Genomic DNA, 19222 nt, shown 5'->3' with positions numbered 1-19222 from the left:
GCTCAACAACATTGTAGTTACTCCACAATACTAACCTTATTGACAAGAGTGAAAAGAATTAATCCTGTACAGAACAAAACAATATTTCTAAACATGCATCCTGTTTGCAGCAAGGCACTAAAGTAATACTGCAAGAAATGTGGCAAAGCAATTAACGTTTTGTCCTGAATACAAAGTGTTATGTTTGGGGCAAATCCTTATTTTCAAGGATAGTGGTGGCTGCATTATGTTGTGGGTATGCTTGTAATTGTTAAGGACTGGGGTGTTTTTCAGGATAAATAAACGTAATGAAGCTAAGCATCCTAGAGGAAAACCTAGTTTAGTCTGCTTTCGACCAGACACTGGGAGATGAATTCACCTTTCAGCAGTTGCTTATCAAGAAAAGAGTTGCCGAGTTACAGATTTGACTTAAGTCTGTTGTCTAGTAATAATCAAAAAACAATTTGACAGAGCTTGAATAATTTTTTTAAGAACAATATGCGTATATTGTACAATCCAGGTAGAGACTTTCCCAGAAAGACAAAGCTTTAATTGCTGCCAAATGTGATTCTAACATGTATTGACTCAAGGGTATCACTACTTATGGGAATGTTTATTTCTGTGCAAACATTTCAAAAAATATAATCACTTCGTCATTATGGGGTGTTGGGTGAGAAAACAAATCTGTTGAATACATTTTGAATTCAGGCTGTAACACAACATCGTTTTGAATAAGACAAGGGGTATGAATACTTTCTGGTGGCATTGTAACTTATGAATGAATGCCTTATGAGCTCAATTTCCCCATCAGAAGCCAAAATATAAGTTTGTTTTTTACTCCATTGTTTGTAACAATGGAATTATAAACAAACACTGTAGGCCTATAGCCGCGAAACATAGCTACATGTTGAAAACTATCATTTTGATATTATTTCATTTAACCTTTATTTCAACAGGGAGTCTGATTGAGACCAAGGTATCTTTCACCATGGAGCTCTGTATTTTACAATTTCACACATTTTACAAGATATCAATATAAAATACAAGAGACTACAAAATCACTAAACTACAGACACACTCAAGAAAAACAATCACATTCTTCAAAAATATCTTCGATCAACATTTTGAACTGCCTGAGAGGCACCAACGTGTCTAGCTTAAAAGAGAACTCTGAAGATCGTTCCATACATGGGGTGCATAAAAACTAAAGGCTGTTTTTCCATGAGCTGTAGCAACACACTGAATTTCCAGAGTCAGCATCCCTATGATTCCAGTGGGTCAGAAGTTTACATACACCAAGTTGACTTCTGATAGGCTAATTAACATAATTTGAGTCAATTGGAGGTGTAGCTGTGGATGTATTTCAAGGCCTACCTTCAAACTCAGTGCCTCTTTGCTTGACATCATGGGAAAATCAAAAGAAATCAGCCAAGACCTCAGAATAATTTTTTAGACCTCCATAAGTCTGGTTCATCCTTGGGAGCAATTTCCAAATGCCTGAAGGTACCACGTTCATCTGTACAAACAATAGTATGCAAGTATAAACACCATGGGACCACGCAGCCGTCATACTGCTCAGGAAGGAAAAGCGTTCTGTCTCCTAGAGATGAACGTACTTTGGTGTGAAAAGTGCAAATCGATCCCAGAACAACAGCAAAGGACCTTGTGAAGATGTTGGAGGAAACAGGTACAAAAGTATCTATATCCACAGTTAAACGAGTACGATATCGACATAACCTGAAAGGCCACTCAGCAAGGAAGAAGCCACTGCTCCAAAACCACCATAAAAAAAGCCAGACTGCGGTTTGCAACTGCACATGGGGACAAAGATCGTACTTTTTGGAGAAATGTCCTCTGGTCTGATGAAACAAAAATAGAACTGTTTGGCCATAATGACCATCGTTATGTTTGGAGGAAAAAGGGGGAGGCTTGCAATCCGAAGAACACCATCCCAACCGTGAAGCACGGGCGTGGCAGCATCATGTTGTGGGGGCGCATTGCTGCAGGAGGGACTGGTACACTTCACAAAATAGATGGCATCATGGCGAGGGGAAATTATGTGGATATATTGAAGCAACATCTCACTACATCAGTCAGGAAGTTAAAGCTTGGTCGCAAATGGGTCTTCAAAATGGACAATGACCCCAAGCATACTTCCAAAGTTGTGGCAAAATGGCTTAAGGACAACAAAGTCAAGGTATTGGAGTGGCCATCACAAAGCCCCGACCTCCATCCTGTAGAAAATGTGTGGACAGAACTGAAAAAGCGTGTGCGAGTAAGGAGGCCTACAAACCTGACTATGTTACACCAGCTCTGTCAGGAAGAATCGGCCAAAATTCACACAACTTATTGTGGGAAGCTTTTGGAAGGCTACCCGAAACCTTTGACCCAAGTTAAACCATTTAAAGGCAATGCTACCAAATACTAATTGAGTGTATGTAAACTTCTGACCCACTGGGAATGTGATGAAAGAAACAAAACCTGAAATAAATCATTCTCTCTGCTATTATTCTGACATTTCACATTCTTAAAATAAAGTGGGTATCCTAACTGACCTAAGACAGGGGATTTTTACTCTGATTAAATGTCAGGAATTGTGAAAAACTGAGTTTAAATGTATTTGGCTAAACTTCCAACTTCAACTGTACTTCTATGGGTGCGTGAAGATGTCAGGAATTGTGGGAGTTTTTGACGCAACGTCAAAGAGACCTACTTACAGATAGAGCAAGTAGTGATGAGTGCAAAACCTGTCACCCATGATAAATTGAAGTGCACTATGGAAACACTGCCTTCATGTAAATGATGTCACCGTAGTCTGCAACAGAAAGAAATGTTGATTGCATTCTACTATTTAGTGATAGTCATTACATATTTCTATAGAAGGGCATGTTTATCCTCAGTTTCTTAAAGTAACTGTCCAGTGTTTCCAGATTTCTATGAAATATGACTTAGAATTCATTCCAATATGAGTGAAATAGTTTTCATTTACAAGAAAATGGTCATTAAATATGTTAAAAATCTGCTTTTCTATGTTGGAATGGTGAGGGCATATAACATTTAGAAAAAATATTCATGCAAGTAGACCATTGATTGGCCATTGACTGATTGGCCATTGACATCATCCTCTATGAGGGGATAGCAAGCATTTTTAAAATGTCTATTTGAGAAGTTTTAGTTGGGGCCAACAATATTATTTGGGTACTGGTTAAAAGTTCAATTTTCATTGGACAGTTATTTTAGCTAACTTATCAATATGCTTTATAAAAGACTACTTATGGTCTATCCACATGCCCGGATATTTGTAAGCAAGAACACAATAAATGTGGTTATCATCTAAAGTACATAAGCTTAAATCATTAACCTCATTTTTACAAGCTCTAGAAAACCACATATACTTCATTTAACATGCATAATGGATGGTCAATCCTTGCATAATGGATGGTCAGTCCTTGCATAATGGATGGTCAGTCCTTGCATCCATAGCTCTGTCTATCAATTTGAAACTGCTAACATTTCTCCAGCCCCATCTCTTATCCATTTACAAAAACAGTGGAGGGGTTGTGCCTTTGTTATTGTTTAAAATTCAGATTGCCCCTTTAACTTCTTAATCCAGAAAGCCCAAATCTGCTCAAACAATCCTAAAACAAAGCAGCTATTATCATCAGCTTTTCAGATACAAAATATACTTATATTATTTCTCTGACTGAGGAAACAATAAAAGTTTCTGGCATTAGCTTGGTTTGAGATTCCCTAAAAACATGCCACCTCGATACAGCTACGACCTGAAGTGACTTTTTCATACCAGGTAAGGAGAAGTTAAGCAACAGGTTAGGATAATTAATGAAGCAGGTTAGGAGAATTAGTGTAAGGTTAGGAAAAGGGTTAGGGAAACTGCTCTCCTATCCTGCTACGAAAGTAAACTAACTTCTAGCCATAGCTCTAGCGAAGTGATTGCAACCTGGTCTCAGAGCATTTTGTATGATTATGTATGTAAATCTGAGACATTCTATTTAGTATGACATGTTAGGTTTCATATGGTATGTATTAATTTGTGGATGTCCATCACCCATTTCAAATGATATGTTACGAATTACAATACATAAATCAAATCAAATCAAATCAAATTTTATTTGTCACATACACATGGTTAGCAGATGTTAATGCGAGTGTAGCGAAATGCTATTGCTTCTAGTTCCGACAATGCAGTAATAACGAACAAGTAATCTAACTAACAATTCCAAAAAACTACTGTCTTATACACAGTGTAAGGGGATAAAGAATATGTACATAAGGATATATGAATGAGTGATGGTACAGAGCAGCATAGGCAAGATACAGTAGATGATATCGAGTACAGTATGTACATATGAGATGAGTATGTAAACCAAGTGGCATAGTTAAAGTGGCTAGTGATACATGTATTACATAAGGATGCAGTCGATGATATAGAGTACAGTATATACGTATGCATATGAGATGAACAATGTAGGGTAAGTAACATTATATAAGGTAGCATTGTTTAAAGTGGCTAGTGATATATTTACATCATTTCCCATCAATTCCCATTATTAAAGTGGCTGGAGTTGAGTCAGTGTCATTGACAGTGTGTTGGCAGCAGCCACTCAATGTTAGTGGTGGCTGTTTAACAGTCTGATGGCCTTGAGATAGAAGCTGTTTTTCAGTCTCTCGGTCCCAGCTTTGATGCACCTGTACTGACCTCGCCTTCTGGATGACAGCGGGGTGAACAGGCAGTGGCTTGGGTGGTTGATGTCCTTGATGATCTTTATGGATCTTTATTACATATTATATGTAATGAATTTGCGAAACGTACAATGTGTTACGAATATGCTAAACGTATGATATGTTATGAATTCTAGCTACTGGATAACGTTAGCTAGGCTACGGGTTAGAGTTAGGGTTGTGTTGAGGAGTTAGGTTAAAAGGTTAGGGTTAGGGGAAGGGTTAGCTAAAAGGGTTAAGGTTAGGGTTCATTTGAAGGTTTAAGGTTAGGGTAAGGGTTGACACGATAGAGTGATTATGGAAATTCGTTGAGATTTGTGTAAATCATTGTTTTGATTGGTATGAATGTTTTGCAGATTGAAATCAGTCAAAATGTCTGCCGTAATCGAAGAGTAAATCAAGAACTACGGAACGGCTCCTTTTGAGGCCCGATTCCCCAACACTAACCAGACCCAAAACTGCTTCCAGAATCACCTGGGTAATAACCACAACACTTTCTACATTTGTTTGCCATTCAGCGCCGTACACAGAGTTGCTTAGGCTGGGCCTATATGGCTTTGGTGCTGTTCTCCTTTCAAACGATAGACCTTATTCAAACTGGATATTCAAAGACTTTTATACATCTCACGGGCACCTCATACGTTCACAGGCAAAGTTATGTTCCTCGCTAAACCAATGTATGCTTAAATACTGTTTTTTGAAGAATGAATCAACTTCGGCTAGGGTTGGGCGATTTGTTTATTATCTGTTAGGTTGAACGTGAGGAAAGTTCAGCACAGTTTTGTTTTCCATACACTTCTATAGACACTCCAGCTTCCCGTCCCACTAGCCTAGATTTACAATCATCATGGACGTGCTGCGAGGAAAGTCTGTAGCATCGATTATCATCAAAACACCATGACATAGCTATCATTAAATTCAGCCAATAGTTACAATGATAATAGTCTCCATGTTTTCTTGCGCCAGGCCCACTCTGGGTGGTTGCCATGGCACTTGCTGAATTCAACTTGAGCTTTAACCAAACCAGGTAAAGCTAGAGGTAGGTTCATGTCAATAGGTGACAGCTCAGTTGTTTCGGTTGTTTCACTTGCTCCTATGGTTTTGCTGGGTTGATACGGGTAACTGTGGGAATGCTTTGTTAGGATTAGCCTAACTCTAGGCCTAACCCAAATGCTTAATGGGCTCCTGCTTTTGAGTATTTTTTTAATCCTTTGTTTTTGGATTTATTTGGGCCATTATTAATACACAACATAATTTGCAGTGTGCACGGTATAAGGCCTCACCTTCCCTCTGTATTATGTAGCCAAGTACAATGTGAACACCTTAATTGTCAACTGACATTTAATTGTCAACAGACATTTTCAACTGTCACTGACCATAATGAGCACTCATCTACTCAAAATGCTATTGACTACTGCTGTTCCAATACTAACTTGAATACTTGAAGTATCCTTGTGTATTAACTGCAAAATACTGGCACTGTAAAGGCTAAACTATTGAAAATATCCCCTTCGTCCGTTCATATGCATTTTTGTTAGTCAGCACTATGTCCCTTCCTCCGTCTTCCACAGATCTAACAAGGCTCTGTCAGACAAAAGGCCAGGATGTTGCACCCTTTGAGTGGTACCAGAGAGTCTACAAGAGTGGTACCAGAGAGTCTACAAGAGCCTGTGCCCGTTGAGCTGGGTCCGTGTCCCTCCTTCACTCGTTCTCTCTGCACCATACTGCCTTACAGTTAGCTTTGAACACTCTAGTGTATATTTGCTTTCAATCATGTACCCGCTGAAGAGACTTCTATTCAAATCAGTGGTGCCAGTCATCAGTGGAAGAAAAAAAACTTGCTTATTAATGCAGGGTTAAAGGTGATGTGGCTGGTCACAAATGTCAAGATTAACTCCCCCATCTTCCTTTCTCAATTGTCATATTTGATCTGTCATTGTGTTCTCTACCACGGGACATTTACTGAGTTTCTCTCTCTCCATTTGGCAAAATGGGCCAATCAGATTGAAGCTGGAAGTTTCCCCGGAAAAATCTAAATGGACACATTCCATGACCTCTTCCACTGATCTCGCGCCCGTTCCCCCGACTTCCCTTATGCACATCTTATTGTCTCTGTCAAGCATTTTGATGTTTCTGTAAAAATGACTACTAAATATTTAATGTTACGATGATGTTTGGTCATGTTGATTTTGGTGGTTTAGTGTTGGACAGTCCCATCAAATCAATCCACAAGACAGGATAGGTCGGTATATTTAAAAGGTACAAGGGAATAAAAGAATTGCTGACATTCACAAAAGAGCTAAGACTGGTAACGGAAGAGAGTTCTCATTGAAAAATGTCAAGAATATAGATATACATACTCTACTTCTGGGACCAACATCTATGGCAGCATTTTTGCCATTTGATTTGATTGCTAGACTACGTACTCTCACATGGTTGGTCACCAGGTGTCATTGTACTATGTGGGTTGTTCACATTCTCTCTTCATCCCTGAGTAGTCCTGGATGTAGTATATTATGTAAGAAGAATGAATAAGCCTCAGCCACTCCCTCCCAGCTTCTGTCTCCTCAAAAGTGTCTGGTTCATTTACATTTTATGTTAAAAAAATATTAGCAGCAACAGTTATGGTGTTTTGATAATAATGACTGAAAAGAACTATACTCTTGGCGCCTTTTTTATTTATTGCCCTATCCACCAGTGGCGGTCAGTTCCATTTTTTATTCATGAGCATGGCCTTATTTCTATTACAGCATATTGGATCATTTTCCATTCACCCAGTTCATTGTAACAGCGATAGGTTTAGGCTATTACATGATACTCTAATTTTCCCTATACCCATCATGAGGTTGCTACAACTTAGCCTACGAATGAAATTGTTGTTGAAATTCTTACACAGGGACACTCGAAGTCAATCTTAAATGAATCATTGTTTATTTGTCAACGCTCTGGGGAGATTCCAACCAACTCAATGCACCAAGTACACATGTCGATCAGGAGCTCAACCGAGGCAGTCCTGTTAGTTCCCTTATATACTGGTTACAGACACGTTACATAGACAGTTCATAAGGTTGGTTCCTACATATGTCTGGCACCGTCTCCTATCTTAACTTAAAGAACATTTTCTGGGCATTCTGCCAGATGGTCCTTAGGAGGAGGAAATGACGCCCCCCCCCTCATATCTTCACCAGGCAAAGGCAGGAACCAAGGATTGTTTATGAAATCAAAGACAAGATGAACCTTTTCAAGACTGTTTCTTCACACAGTAAAATTTCCTTCACAAAAGTTTACACCATAGGTGCACACAGGTTGAGAGAAAAATTGGAGGCGCTACCCTACAGAGTGCTGTTGAGGCTACCGTAGACCTTCAATGCAAAATAGTATGTTTTAATCAGTTATTTGGTGATGTGATTACATTTAGTATACTTTTATCTAAAATTGATAACTTTAATGTTTTACAATTTTCATATTTCTGAAAATCACTGAGGAGGACGGTCCTCCCCTTCCTCCTCCGAGGAGCCTCCACTGCTATCCACAACCCGGTGGCCATTGGTGGGAGGAGCTGTAGAAGGATGGGCTCATTGTAATGGTTAGAATGGAATAAATGGAACAGCATTGAACACATCAATCATATGGAAACCACACGTTTGACTATTTTCCAATTATTCCATTCTAGACAGTATAATCAGCCCGTAATCCTATAGCTCCTCCCACCAGCATCTGTCCCAACCTGTTGAAGACATTCGAAAGGATACCACTATTTTCTTCCACTAACCCATCATAGCATGGGTTGAAAACAGTGTATACAGGCCTATGTGTGCCTATGGTTGAACATTGATTGGCATGTGCGTTGCTAAAAAAATATGTGAGTTATTTTTTAAACAGAAACTACAAAATTAAGTTGTTAGAACTTAAAGAGGTATTCACTGGCTAATAACCCTCTAAATTGATAATTAGGGACTTCTCAGGAGAGAAACATGCATTGCTATTCTCTGAAGTCTAGAGGTGGATAGACAGAAATGTTTTAAAGAAAATAAGCAAATTAAATTTAAAACAAATTAAATAAAATCCCCAAATGATGCAACTGACCATGAGGGTTGTAGGAAAGGAATTGCAATGAGAAAAGGGTCAATTACAAAAGAAAAATGCCCAGAGACTAAATACATGCACAACCAGCGGTGGTTTTAGGTATAGGCGACATGGGCAGCCGCCCAGGGCGTCATCTTGCCGGGGGCTGCACTGGGCGCCCGCACAAAAAAAATAATTGGAATTGACATTTGCGCGATCTATTGTCTATTGCTCATTTGAACGTCACGTCAATGATATCATGTCATCGTGTAGGACTGTGGATCAATTAACCTTGTCGGAGTGGGCGCTCTGATTCTAGTTTGTGAGTTAGGCAGGCTACTTACTGCCTGGGAAGGTCTCCCACATATAAATACGAGATGGGGAGGGGGCGGGGGTAGGTTGACTTCAGGTCTCCCCACTAGAAGCCCAAGGTAGGGGGAGCGGGGGAATCTATCAAATAGCGCACCTCTAAATTTGTACAATACTAATTGCAATTAGTAAAATCCGTCACACTGTCAAATGCTACCAAATAAACCACAATTCATTCATAATACTGTGAATATATAGTTTCACAGACATATTGTTGCATTTTTTTCTGGTTTGTGCTAAATCATTAAGAATAATGTTAAACCAGTCTGCACACCACCAAGGTGAATTGGTTTAGTCTTGACTCTTGGTTGACGGTGTTGGGGGACGGGTAATGTATTGATGCTCGAGTGCCAAATCAACACAAATTTGTTTCTATTTGTCTTTGTTACTTCTATTTGATATTCATTACTCTTATTTTTTAAATATATTTTAATATTTATATAGTTCTAATTGTTCTAATTATTTATTTGTGTTGTTCCAAATGTCTGAATAGAAATGACAGTTAGTGCAGAATGGTGCTTTTATTTGTTTGTTGAGGCGCGCTGAAGGGGGCATAGAATGTAGAACCGCCACAGGGCTCAACCTTTGTTGTATGATCAGGATGATGAAAGGACACAACCTGGGCCAATACCATCAAATTCAACTGACAATGATGCTGCAACATCAACTGTTTGTGCCATGTTACTCCAACACACATGTCAAAAGTATTTTGGGCCTGTATTGGCCAAAATATTGTAGGCCTTCTTTTATATTGAGAATAATGGGGCACTGTTGTAAGGGAGCATTTATTTTGATTCCAAAGAATGGACAACGAATGCTTTACTAGGCCTATGGTCTGAATAATTACTAAGAGCGTTGCTCTTTATTTGGGAACAAAGCCTACAAGTTAACAATGTAAATATTTATGAACAATATTTGTTTCATTCTGCTCGTACATGTTGACTGAATAACCCTGAGGCATGGGCTACTCTGTTATTATTCTCACACTGGGTCAGGAGATTTCTGACAGCCATGTGATGTGATACCCAACACAGTTATTTCGTTTCAGCCCCACTGGCTCTTACAAATTCTGCTTGAGAACAAGATACGGGAGTCAATTTATTCAGCATATATCTATAAACCTTATTGTCGAACTGGCCTATGTTACAACTTCATCCATTTAAACAAATATTAGATGGGAGGAATAGGTCGCACGAAAGCGCATACATCAGCTGATCACTCTCAAGGTCGACTTCGCAGAGCATCATGGGGAGGGCACTGAATCCACTGGTTCTACCCGGGGACCGCTACATCCCCAACAACTAAAACAACGCTGGTTCACCATCACCACCATAATAGGAGAATCACGCCTTTGCCCATGACGGCATAGCTGTCACGAGATGCGGATGCAAAATAGCGAGTCACGGATAAATCAGAAAGGAGGTTGGTTACGCAGAGAGCATCTCGTTTTTCATAGGTTGATGGAAGCTGGGCTATTGTCGAAAGGGGAACGTGCGGATTGTCGCGCATCCACTCCACGAACCTGAGCTATAGGAAACGAAAAACGTAGACATTTTCAAGAGGCTGTTTTTACAATACCGCATTGGTGCCAGTGGAATCGTTAAGGGTGAGAGAGGAATAGCACGTCTGGTCACGACAGGTGAATTGCGCAAATTGCTTGATTTATGCTATTATATAACATATGTAGGGCATTGCTGACAAATCGTCCGTATGAAGGATTGATAGTTGGTCAAGTGTAGTGCTTGTTTGCCCGTTAAGAAGGCACCCGGCATCGTGTGGTAATGGTTCCATTTGACGTCTCTTTTTTGCATTTCATTAGAGTAGTGATTTTTTAAGCGAAGTATATTGTTTGCTGCTATCGGATTCATTATTGTCTTTTACGCATTGTAATAATGTAGCCTAACAACTGGACATAAAATTAACTAATTGAATGGAATCGTAAACGATTGAATACATTGTTATCTATGCAGATGTTATAAAGTAAGCTAGTCTGATATGAAATGATAAAACAATGTTATTTTAGGGCTACTTGAGATAAATTCGTAAAAGCAGCAGGGCAACGTTGTTTTTCTACTTGTGATCAGTTTCAGCACCAAGGACAGCGACGAATCAGATCCTTATTTTTTGAGGCTGCAGCTTTGAAGACTGGGCGGTTCCGCAAGCCTTTTCTACCTGAAGATCTTTTCTCTTGTCCTCCTGTCCTGTTTGTCAACTTCTTATCAAGAGCTGCTTTTTGTTATTGAATATCGCACTGAAGATGGTGGAGGAGGAGGTAGGTGCTGCTCCCTAATATAATACTGTGGACATAGTAGTAGCCTATGCTGCTGTTATTATATGCTGACCATGTACTACTCAGCTATACTATACTTTGACCATACAATGTGTGACCCCTCAAAAGGTCCCTTAACCTTTTTATGAGTACAATCCACCAAATTATTTCCAATTCTGTTGCATGCAGTCAGAATGTCATGTGACTGTTCAAAACCCACTTCATAGTGGTGGGTGTTGTACTGTCTGATGCTGTATATCAGTGAGTCATCCTCATGTTCTATGCTGAGTTTCCATGAGCGAACCAGTGATATAATTGGACAGTTTACTGTTCTATGAATTATAGGGTCCAGAAATAGCCTTTTTGTGTTTTGTTATGCCTTTCCTATAATGCAAATATGATGTCATTTTATTCAGTTGAGAGAGAGAGAGAGAGAGGTATTTCCCCTCCAACAATGCATTGGTGCTAGGAGCAGCAATGCCATGTTTTATCGCTCGGTGTTTTTGGTCTATTTTAGCAAGTGCCAATTTAACTGTCACCTCCAGGCAGTTGTTATGACAATGAGGAAGAGACAGATTCTCTTGGATGAAGGGGGCTATGGAAGAAGCCATGTGTGCATCCTTAGAAACAGGGAGGGTGAAAGAGATGCAGTCTGGGAGGGGGCTGTGGAAGAAGTAGTGTATTATATCATTAGACAGAAAGGGAGGGGAATAAAAAGAGGCACAAGAGAGATGAAGCCCTGAGACAGAATCAGAGTGTTCAGCTCACTCAGATCAGATGGATAAGTTCCACTTCTGTGACTCTGAAAAGGACTACAACCCTGTAGCATGCTTATTTGTATCTGAGCGTTTGCTCACTTTGCAAACAACCCTATTTCTAGGCTACTAGCACAGAGTTGCATTGTAAACATAACTGAGGTATGACGGGTGTGTAATCGTGGAATGAACACCTAGCATTTGAAGAGCTCTTTTACCACAGTCTTATTTTAAAACTCTCTCAACTCTAATCTTATTTCATGACTTGGGTGTTCTTTTCAAATGACGCATTCAATATTGATCAAATTGTTATACTAACCAAGATAATTTTACAGATTAGTTCACTGTTTTGAATGCATCTCATGGCTGCTTGTTTCTACTGAGTAATTGTGACTTGACAGGCAGCGAGGGGGGTTAGGGTAAGAGAAGAAGAGAGATGGGGAGTGGTGGAAGGTGCACTTCAGTATATAAACAGAGTGATAGGGGGAGGGAAGAGAGGGAGGGCGGGTATGGTGGTGGCTATGGTGTATTGCTCCTGTTTGTTTAGAGTGTGTTAAAATACCACAGTCTGTCCTAGTGTACGTTTTGTGGACACACGCTTTGTCTTGTGATACATCCCAGCCTACTTCAGTTCCTGTTTTTCATTGGGATGTTCGTTATAGATTTGTATGGCTTTTGTGAAAACAGTTCCACTATTTAATGGAGCCACCATCACTTTGGGAGACCTTCCCATCAAAACAGAGAGATACAAACACAGCAAATATATACCATTCAAATATGTTTGGAAATCTGACAAATGGTGATTAGGAGAAGAGATGGAAAGGCAGTGTTTAGTGGACCAGAATTGCATCATTCAACTATAGTTAGATGTAAGGTGATGTAAAGATCAAATAAATTATACTGATGCCAAGAACATTTTATCAGGTATGAAGGGAAGACAAAGGGCTGTGAGAAATAGGTTTAACTCGGGACACATGAAAAGTAGGGTGTATACGAAGAGTACAGGGCAGCAGAAGACGAACAGCAGAGGGACTAATAATTTTAGAGATGGGAAACGGGCCAATAAACCGGGGGTAGAGTTTGCGTGATTCCACCCAGAGGGGCAGATCCCGGGTGGATAGCCATACCTTCTGCCAGAGACGATACCAAGGAGCCAGGGTCCGATGGCGATCCGCTTGTCGTCGATACCTGGAGGTGGTCTTGAGGAGGGCCGACCGGGCTCTCCTCCAGGTACAACGACAGCTACGGACAAACATCTGGGCAGAAGGTGCACCGAGCTCTTCCTCCTGCTCGGAGAAGAGCGGGGGCTGCTACCCCAGTGAACATTCAAAGGGCGATCAGCCCGTGGCAGATCAGGCAAGGGTGATGAGTGTGTATTCCTCCCACACAAGCTTCTGGTTCCAGGTGTTGGGGTTGGCAGAGATCAGGCAGCGTAGAGTTGTCTCAAGGTTCTAGTTGGCTCGCTCCGACTGCCCATTGAACCCAGAGGACAGCCTGGCCGACGACCCAATGAGGGTGCAGAACGCCTTCAAGAACCGGGACGAGAACTGAGGGCCACGGTCGGAGACCATGTCCATGTGCAGCCCATTGAACCGGAATACGTGCTGCATCATGACCAGGGCCGTCTCCTTGGCCAAGGGTAGTTTGGGGAGAGAAATTAAGTGGACGGCCTTGGAAAACCGGTCACCCACTGTCAAGATGGCTGTGTTGCCCTCAGACGGGGGGAGACCCGTGACGAAATCCAGGGATATGTGGGACCAGGGACGGTGAGGGACAGGCAGAGGTTGGAGTAGGCCAGCCGTAGCTTGTTCTGAGCACACACAGTGCAAGTGGCGACGAATGCGCAGACGTCAGGAACAATAGTGGGCCACCAAAAGCGTCATCACACAAACACCAGGGTTCACCGGGAGCCTGGGTGGCAGGCAAGCCGGGAGGAATGGGCCCACTCCAGGACCGCGGAGCGGACAATGTCAGGCACAAACATCCGGTTATCTGGGCCCCCCCCCCTAGGGTTCGGCTGGGACCGCTGCGCCTCCCGGACCTGTTTCCTGATACCCAAGCTGAGTGCCGTCGCCAGGCACTAGGTGGGAAGAATGGTCTCGGCATCTGGCAGACAGGGCATCTGGCCTGACGTTCTTGGACCCCGGCCGGTAGGAGAGTGAAAGGTTGAACCGGGTAAACAGCGGGGCCCATCTCGCCTGCCTGGAGTCGAGGCGCTTGGAGGTGCGGAGATACTCCAGGTTTTTGTGGTCGGTCCACACAATGAACGGATGCTCCACCCCTCGGAGCCAGTCCCTCCATTCCTCCAATGCCATCTTCACCGCGAGATGCTTCCGATTCCCCACATTGTAATTCCTCTCCGTGGCAGTGAGGCGGTGGGGGAAGAAGGCGCAGAAATACATCTTAAGGTCCATGGCACAACGTTGGGACAGAACAGCTCCCACTCCAAAATCCGAAGCATCTGCCTCCACCACGAACTGACAGGAAGGGTTCGGATGAGGTTGGAGTAAGATCTTTCAGATACAAAGGCCCAACTGACTGAAATAATTTACCTGATTCAATCAGGGCATTAAAATCCCACAGGGAATTTAAGAAAGTTATTTTTCAAACGTTAAGATCAATCTGTTTGCGTTTTTAACTAATAAAAACATCACCATGTGAAGATATTTGTAAATATTGTATATACCTGTCTGTATGTATGTATTATAGGTACTTAGTTGTATTAGTCGTTTTTGCAGTAGTTTGTATTAGTTGTAAGCCTATTAGTAGTTGTACAACAACTTTTTGATGTTGTCAATATACATTTGTATTGCTGTTATTTCATGGTTATTATTATTAGACAATAGTTGACATATTATTCTTGCTACTAAGTATAATTTTTTTTTTCATTTTTTTCATTTGGACACGAGATTTCATCCTGCAAAATATTGAATAAATAATGAAATATTCCGTGATGGTACAGGTCGAGAGAAGAATAAAGGTGGTTCAGGAAACATGTGTAAACTTGTCTGAGACTTCGGGAGGTTTAGGCTTTACCTTAGTGAGCTAATGCACAACGTTGGGACAGAACCGCTCCCACTCCAAAATCCGAAGCATCTGCCTCCACCACGAACTGACAGGAAGGGTTCGGATGAACCAGGATTGGAGCCGTGGTGAAGTGATGTTTAAGGTCCCGGAACGCCCGGTCAGAGGCCATGGTCCACGTGAATGGAACCTCGGTAGAGGTGAGGTTAGACAGGGGGAGGCCAGGCTGCTGTAGCCCCGGATAAAGTGGAGATAGAAGTTGGCGAATCCCAGGAAGCATTGCAGCTGCACGCTGGACGTAGGCTGGGGCCAATCCACCACTGCTTTCATCTTCTCGGGATCCATCTTGACGCTCCCAGCAGAGATGATGTAGCCCAAAAAGGGAATGGTGGAGCGATGGAACTCGCACTTTTCCACCTTAACGAACAACTAGTGCTCCAGAAGGCGCTGGAGAACATGCCAGACATGGAGCACGTGTTCTTGGGGGGAGCGGGTGAAGACGAGGACGTCATCAATTTAGATGAAGACGAACCGGTTCAGTATGTGGTGGAGAACGTCATTCACCAGAGCCTGGAACACGGCAGGGACGTTGGTGAGGCCAAAGGCCATGAATAGGCTGAATGGTCAGGCAGGCGGGCTCAGAGTCAGGACAGGCAAGTGTCGAAATTGGGAGGGCAATAAAAGAGAGACTAGAAAAAACAGGAGGTGAGACACAAAACGCTGGTTGACTCGAACAAACAAGACGAACTGGCAACAGTCCAACAGAGAACACAAGTATAAATAAACAGGGGATAATGGGGAAGATGGGTGACACCTGGAGATGGTGGAGTGGAGATAATCACAAAACAGGTGAAACAGATCAGGGTGTGACACATTTGCTGTCTTATTATTTAATTGTATTCACAAGGCAATTTACAACCAACATTTGGGGCCTTAACATTTCCTACACTGGTCCCTCACATTTCTTCTCTCAACACCTCTTCAACCACAAGCTCTATAGGTGGACCAAAGGGCACCTAATCTGTGAGGCATGGCCAGTCCAGTATCACATAACCTCTAACAATATGTCTTCTCAGCAGTGTCTCTGCATAGTGTTCTATGTTACTGGATTCAGGAGAAAAGACCCAGTGACCTGATTTATGTATGTGGCCTTCAAGGAGTTTCATTCGAGAACTGGCTACAGGGTCATTTAATGTGTAAACTGTGGAGAACGTCATTCACCAGAGCCTGGAACACGGCAGGGTCGTTGGTGAGGCCAAAGGCCATGACCAGATATTTGTAGTGGCCGCTGGCCTTGTTGAAGGTGGACTTCCACTCATCCCCCTCTCGTATCCGCACCAAGTGGTAGGCATTACGTAGATCCAGCTTGGAGAACACAGTGGCCCCCTGGAGCGGCTCAAAGGCTGAGGAAATGAGTGGTAGCAGAAAACGGTTCTTAACAGTGATGTCATTGAGTCCCCGGTAGTCAATGCAAGGGCGCAGGGTCTTGTCCTTCTTCTCCGCGAAGAACAACCCTGCGCCAGCGGGGAAGAGGCGGGATGGATAAATCCAGTAGCTATTGAGTCCCCAATGTAGGTCCCGACAGTGAGTACCGGTGCCCCCAGGGCGTTGTGGTGCTAGGGAGAAGGTCAATCCCGCAGTCATCGGGGTGGTGCGGCAGAAGGGAAGTGGATTGGGACTTGCTGAACACCTCCCGGAGATCCTGGTACTCCGCGGGAATGGTGGAGAGATCCGGAACCACCTCCAAGGACCCAGGAAGACGTCCCTGGGCAGGTTGCGCCAACTTCAGAAAATTGGCGTGACAGAACAGACTGCAGCCCATGATGGCACCTATAGACCAGTTGATGAGTGGGTTGTGTCGCTGGAGCCAGGAGGCTCCCGGGAAGGAGGAGTGGCCGGTGGGGCGGCCCTGCTAACCGCCGAGTTACTGAGGGGCGGTGGAGTTACCACCGTGGCAGGCTGCCCCCCAGCCAACCTGCGGAATTGCTCCCGCAGCATGTCCAACGCCTGGTCATGGCAACCAGCCAATGTTTGGACCCCCTCCATCAGCCCTCGAAGCAACTCCTCATGCCTACCAATGGAGGCTCCTTGGGAGAAGATGGCGTTGCACAGCCGGCCCGGGTCTGCTGGGTCAATCATTGCCAGTTCGTACTATCAGGTATGACACGAAGACCTAGATGCAGACCATGTCGAATAAACAATAATTTAATGTTCCAACAAGGGCAGGCAATAGACAGGTCAAGACAGGCGGGGGTCTGAAAACCAGAGGTCGGGCAACTGTACCGGACGGCAGGCAGGCTCAGTGTAAGGCAGAGGTCGGTAATCCAGAGGGGGGCAGCGGTACAGGTCGGCAGGCAGGCTCAGGGTCAGGGTAAGGCAGAGGTCGGTAATCCAGAGGGGGGGCAGCGGTACAGGTCGGCAGGCAGGCTCAGGGTCAGGGATAGGCTGAATGGTCAGGCAGGCGGGCTCAGAGTCAGGACAGGCAAGTGTCGAAATTGGGAGGGCAATAAAAGAGAGACTAGAAAAAACAGGAGGTGAGACACAAAACGCTGGTTGACTCGAACAAACAAGACGAACTGGCAACAGTCCAACAGAGAACACAAGTATAAATAAACAGGGGATATAATGGGGAAGATGGGTGACACCTGGAGATGGTGGAGTGGAGATAATCACAAAACAGGTGAAACAGATCAGGGTGTGACACATTTGCTGTCTTATTATTTAATTGTATTCACAAGGCAATTTACAACCAACATTTGGGGCCTTAACATTTCCTACACTGGTCCCTCACATTTCTTCTCTCAACACCTCTTCAACCACAAGCTCTATAGGTGGACCAAAGGGCACCTAATCCGTGAGGCATGGCCAGTCCAGTATCACATAACCTCTAACAATATGTCTTCTCAGCAGTGTCTCTGCATAGTGTTCTATGTTACTGGATTCAGGAGAAAAGACCCAGTGACCTGATTTATGTATGTGGCCTTCAAGGAGTTTCATTCGAGAACTGGCTACAGGGTCATTTAAGAACACAGTCAAATGTAAATGGCCTGCATTTTGGTATCCAGCATGTACCCGTATGTATATGCATAAGGCTATAAAGTGGTCTGCTAATGTTATAATGTATACTCTAACAGGGGTGGGCAAATCCAGTCCTCCAGGGCCTGGTTGGTGTCACAGTTTTGACCCAGCCCCAGTGAACACACCTGACTCCAATAATCACCTAATCAAGATCTTCAGTTTAGAATGCAATTTGATTAATCAGCTGTGTTTGCTAGGGATGGAGAAAAAGTGTGGTGAAAGACCGGTGAAATACCTTTTGAATAGAAATGTCCCCGGGTGAGTCCTCTTCATAAAGGTGGAAACTCCTTAGACCCAAATAACTATAGACCTATATCAGTAATATCTGTTCAATAGCAAAAATATTTGAGAATTTAATATATTCCCAATTTCACCCTTCCAATCTGGCTTTAGACCCAACCATTCTACTATGACAGAATTAGTGAAACTTACCAATGATATCAATTCTTCATCTGACCAAGGCAAACAAACTGTTACCATCTTTATTGATTTTACAAAAGCATTTGATTTAGGCAATCATTCTATTTCACCAGGAAAACTTTTAAACATTGGTTACACTAACAGATCACTAAACTGGTTCCATGTGTATTTTAGTAATATAAAATATAGCAACATAAAATAATGTGTTTTCATGGGACACAAATCACAACTTCTTGTACTCAGTATAGGTGTACCTCAAGGCTCAGTATTGAGCAACTCTCCAGAATGATTTTACCACTTTACAAAAATGGTTTCTTACAAATAATTTGGTTTTAAATCAAACAAAGTCCTATATCATGCTGTTTGGTACACAGCAAAGAATAAACTCCACAGCTGACAATTTCAAAAATCATGGAACAATGCTTGAAAGTGTTGAAATATCTGAATGATCTTTTTGAAAGCATATTGATTACATTGGAAAAACAATGAACTATAAGCGTGATTTACTGTATCCATTAGAAAG

At 42.6% G+C, this 19222-nt stretch overlaps 1 protein-coding gene across 2 annotated transcripts in view; it reads left to right on the top strand.

The window, feature by feature from the left end:
* Positions 1–10428: 10428 nt before the first annotated feature.
* The window catches only part of LOC112264834 (solute carrier family 2, facilitated glucose transporter member 1), a 22767-nt gene continuing 13973 nt past the window's right edge, over positions 10429–19222 (top strand). Inside the window, exons 1-2 of one of the 2 annotated variants that reach the window (XM_024441703.2) lie at positions 10429–10792; positions 11238–11425. In XM_024441703.2, the coding sequence (XP_024297471.1) occupies positions 11411–11425 (15 nt within the window). In that variant the 5' untranslated portion in view covers positions 10429–10792; positions 11238–11410. Of the gene's footprint in view, positions 10793–10845; positions 10932–11237; positions 11426–19222 lie in introns of those variants that run through there. The other variant, XM_024441704.2, reaches the window with a different exon arrangement.

This window comes from Oncorhynchus tshawytscha, linkage group LG13 (assembly GCF_018296145.1).
Source record: "Oncorhynchus tshawytscha isolate Ot180627B linkage group LG13, Otsh_v2.0, whole genome shotgun sequence".
NCBI lineage: Eukaryota > Metazoa > Chordata > Actinopteri > Salmoniformes > Salmonidae > Oncorhynchus > Oncorhynchus tshawytscha.
The sequence above is the reverse complement of the archived record's forward strand: the minus strand, read 5'-3'. Positions and strand labels throughout refer to the sequence as shown.